Source organism: Mizuhopecten yessoensis, unplaced genomic scaffold (assembly GCF_002113885.1).
Source record: "Mizuhopecten yessoensis strain PY_sf001 unplaced genomic scaffold, ASM211388v2 scaffold715341, whole genome shotgun sequence".
Taxonomy (NCBI): domain Eukaryota; kingdom Metazoa; phylum Mollusca; class Bivalvia; order Pectinida; family Pectinidae; genus Mizuhopecten; species Mizuhopecten yessoensis.
In genome coordinates this window covers 8,795-11,610 of record NW_018479572.1, presented here as the reverse complement: position 1 = coordinate 11,610, position 2,816 = coordinate 8,795, and the positions used below count along the sequence as shown (strand labels likewise).

General features: G+C 37.2%; 1 protein-coding gene across 1 annotated transcript in view; it reads left to right on the top strand.

Annotated features, from left to right (window-relative positions):
* Positions 1 to 9: 9 nt before the first annotated feature.
* LOC110441076 overlaps positions 10 to 2,816 on the top strand; it is a gene marked incomplete at its 3' end in the record, with an annotated part of 9,526 nt that continues 6,719 nt past the window's right edge. The window contains exons 1-2 of the mRNA XM_021484175.1: positions 10 to 29; positions 371 to 577. Coding sequence (XP_021339850.1) covers positions 10 to 29; positions 371 to 577 — 227 coding nt within the window. The remainder of the gene's footprint in view (positions 30 to 370; positions 578 to 2,816) is intronic.

Below are 2,816 nucleotides of genomic sequence, written 5' to 3'. Positions count from 1 at the left end.
ATCATAGCTATGGAGGTCACTACCAACAGGTGAGTACAATCATATCTATGGCGGTCAGTCTACTAACCACCAGGTGTGTACAATCATATCTATGGAGGTCAGTCTACTCACCACCAGGTGTGTACAATCATAACTATGGAAGTCAGTCTACTGACTACCAGGTGTTTACAAACATAACTATGTAGGTCAGTCTATTGACCACCAGGTGGGTCACAATATGATGCTTGTAAAGTGATGGATGTAAATTAATAGACATGTAAAATGCTGTGATGAGCTATGGTAGTAAAGGGTTGTCAGACTTGGATATTTAGTTCATCGCGATATACAACACTGATTTTCCTGAAATGATGGTTCTCTGTATATTTTTCAGACCCCCATTGGACAAAACCAACATGTATGGTTCCTTTGTTGGAAAGACAGCCTTCTATAAAGATCAACTCTACTTTGAGGTTAAAAATCAGGAAAAAGATATACCTTCCTCGGAGAAGGTGATCAGTATTGGTCTGTGTGAGTTAAACTTCTCAGCAGTGGACTTCCTTGGAGAGAAAGCCTCTGTGGGCTACCACAACACTGGGATGTAAGTTGTTTTTATATACCACAACACTGGGATGTAAGTTGTTATTACATACCACAACACCGGGATGTAAGTTGTTATTATATACCACAACACTGGGGTATAAGTTGATATTACATACCACAACACTGAGGTATAAGTTGTTATTACATACCACAAGACTGGGGTGTATAAAGTTGTAATTACATACCACAACACTGGGGTGTAAGTTGATATTTTATACCACAACACTGGGGTGTAAGTTGATATTATATACCACAACACTGGGATGTAAGTTATGATTATATACCACAACACTGGGGTTTAAGTTATGATTACATACCACAACACTGGGGTGTAAGTTGTTATTATATACCACAACACTGTGGTGTAAGTTGAAATTACATACCACAACACTGGGATGTAAGTTGTTATTACATACCACAACACTGAAGTGTAATTTGTTATCAAATACCACAACACTGGGGTGTAATTTGTTATTACATACCACAACACTGGGGTATAAGTTGAAATTACATACCACAACAAAGGGGTGTAAGTTGTTATCACATACCACAACACTGAGGTATAAGTTGTTATTACATACCACAACACTGAGGTATAAGTTGTAAATACATACCACAACACTGAGGTATAAGTTGTTATAACATACTGGCGTGTAAGTTATAATTACATATAACAACACTGGGGTGTAATTTGTTATTAAATACCACAACACTGGGGTATAAGTTGAAATTACATACCACAACACTGGGATGTAAGTTGTTATTACATACCGCAACACTGAAGTGTAATTTGTTATCAAATACAACAACACTGGGGTGTAATTTGTTATTACACACCACAACACTGGGGTATAAGTTGAAATTAAATACCACAACAAAGGGGTGTAAGTTGTTATCCCATACCACAACACTGAGGTATAAGTTGTTATAACATACTGGCGTGTAAGTTATAATTACATATAACAACACTGGGGTGTAATTTGTTATTACACACCACAACACTGGGGTATAAGTTGAAATTACATACCAGGTGTGTACAATCATAACTATGGAGGTCACTACCAACAGGTGAGTACAATCATATAAGGTATAAGTTGTAAATACATACCACAACACTGGGGTATCAGTTGTTATTACATACCACAACACTGAGGTGTTAATTGTAAATACATACCACAACACTGGGGTGTAAGTTGTAATAACATACCTAAGTTGTAAATACATACCACAACACTGGGGTATCAGTTGTTATTACATACCACAACACTGAGGTGTTAATTGTAAATACATACCACAATACTGGGGTATAAGTTGTTATTACATTTCGTAAGAATGAGGTATAAGTTGTAAATACATACCACAACACTGGGGTATCAGTTGTTATTACATACCACAACACTGAGGTGTTAATTGTAAACACATACCACAATACTGGGGTATAAGTTGTTATTACATTTCGTAAGAATGAGGTATAAGTTGTAAATACATACCGCAACACTGGGGTGTAAGTTGTTATTATATACCACACCACTGGGATGTAAGTTGTTATTACATACCGCAACACTGAAGTGTAATTTGTTATCAAACACCACAACACTGGGGTGTAATTTGTTATTACTATGGAGGTCAGTCTACTGACCAACAGGTGTGTACAATCATAATTAAAGAGGTCCTTACCAACAGGTGAGTACAATCATATGAGGTATAAGTTGTAAATACATACCACAACACTGGGGTATCAGTTGTTATTACATACCACAACACTGAGGTGTTAATTGTAAATACATACCACAACACTGGGGTGTAAGTTGTTATTATATACCACACCACTGGGATGTAAGTTGTTATTACATACCGCAACACTGAAGTGTAATTTGTTATCAAACACCACAACACTGGGGTGTAATTTGTTATTAAATACCACAACACTGGGGTATAAGTTGAAATTACATACCAGGTGTGTACAATCATAACTATAGAGAGGTCTGTCTACTGACCACCAGGTGTGTACAATCATAACTATGGAGGTCAGTCTTCTGACCACCAGGTGTGTACAATCATAACTATAGAGGTCACTACCAACAGGTGGGTACAATCATATCTATGGATGACAGTCTACTGACCACCAGGTGTGTTCAATCATAGCTATGGAGGTCAGTCTACTGACCACCAGGTGTGTACAATCATAACTATAGAGGTCAGTCTACTGACCACCAGGTGTGTACAATCATAACTAT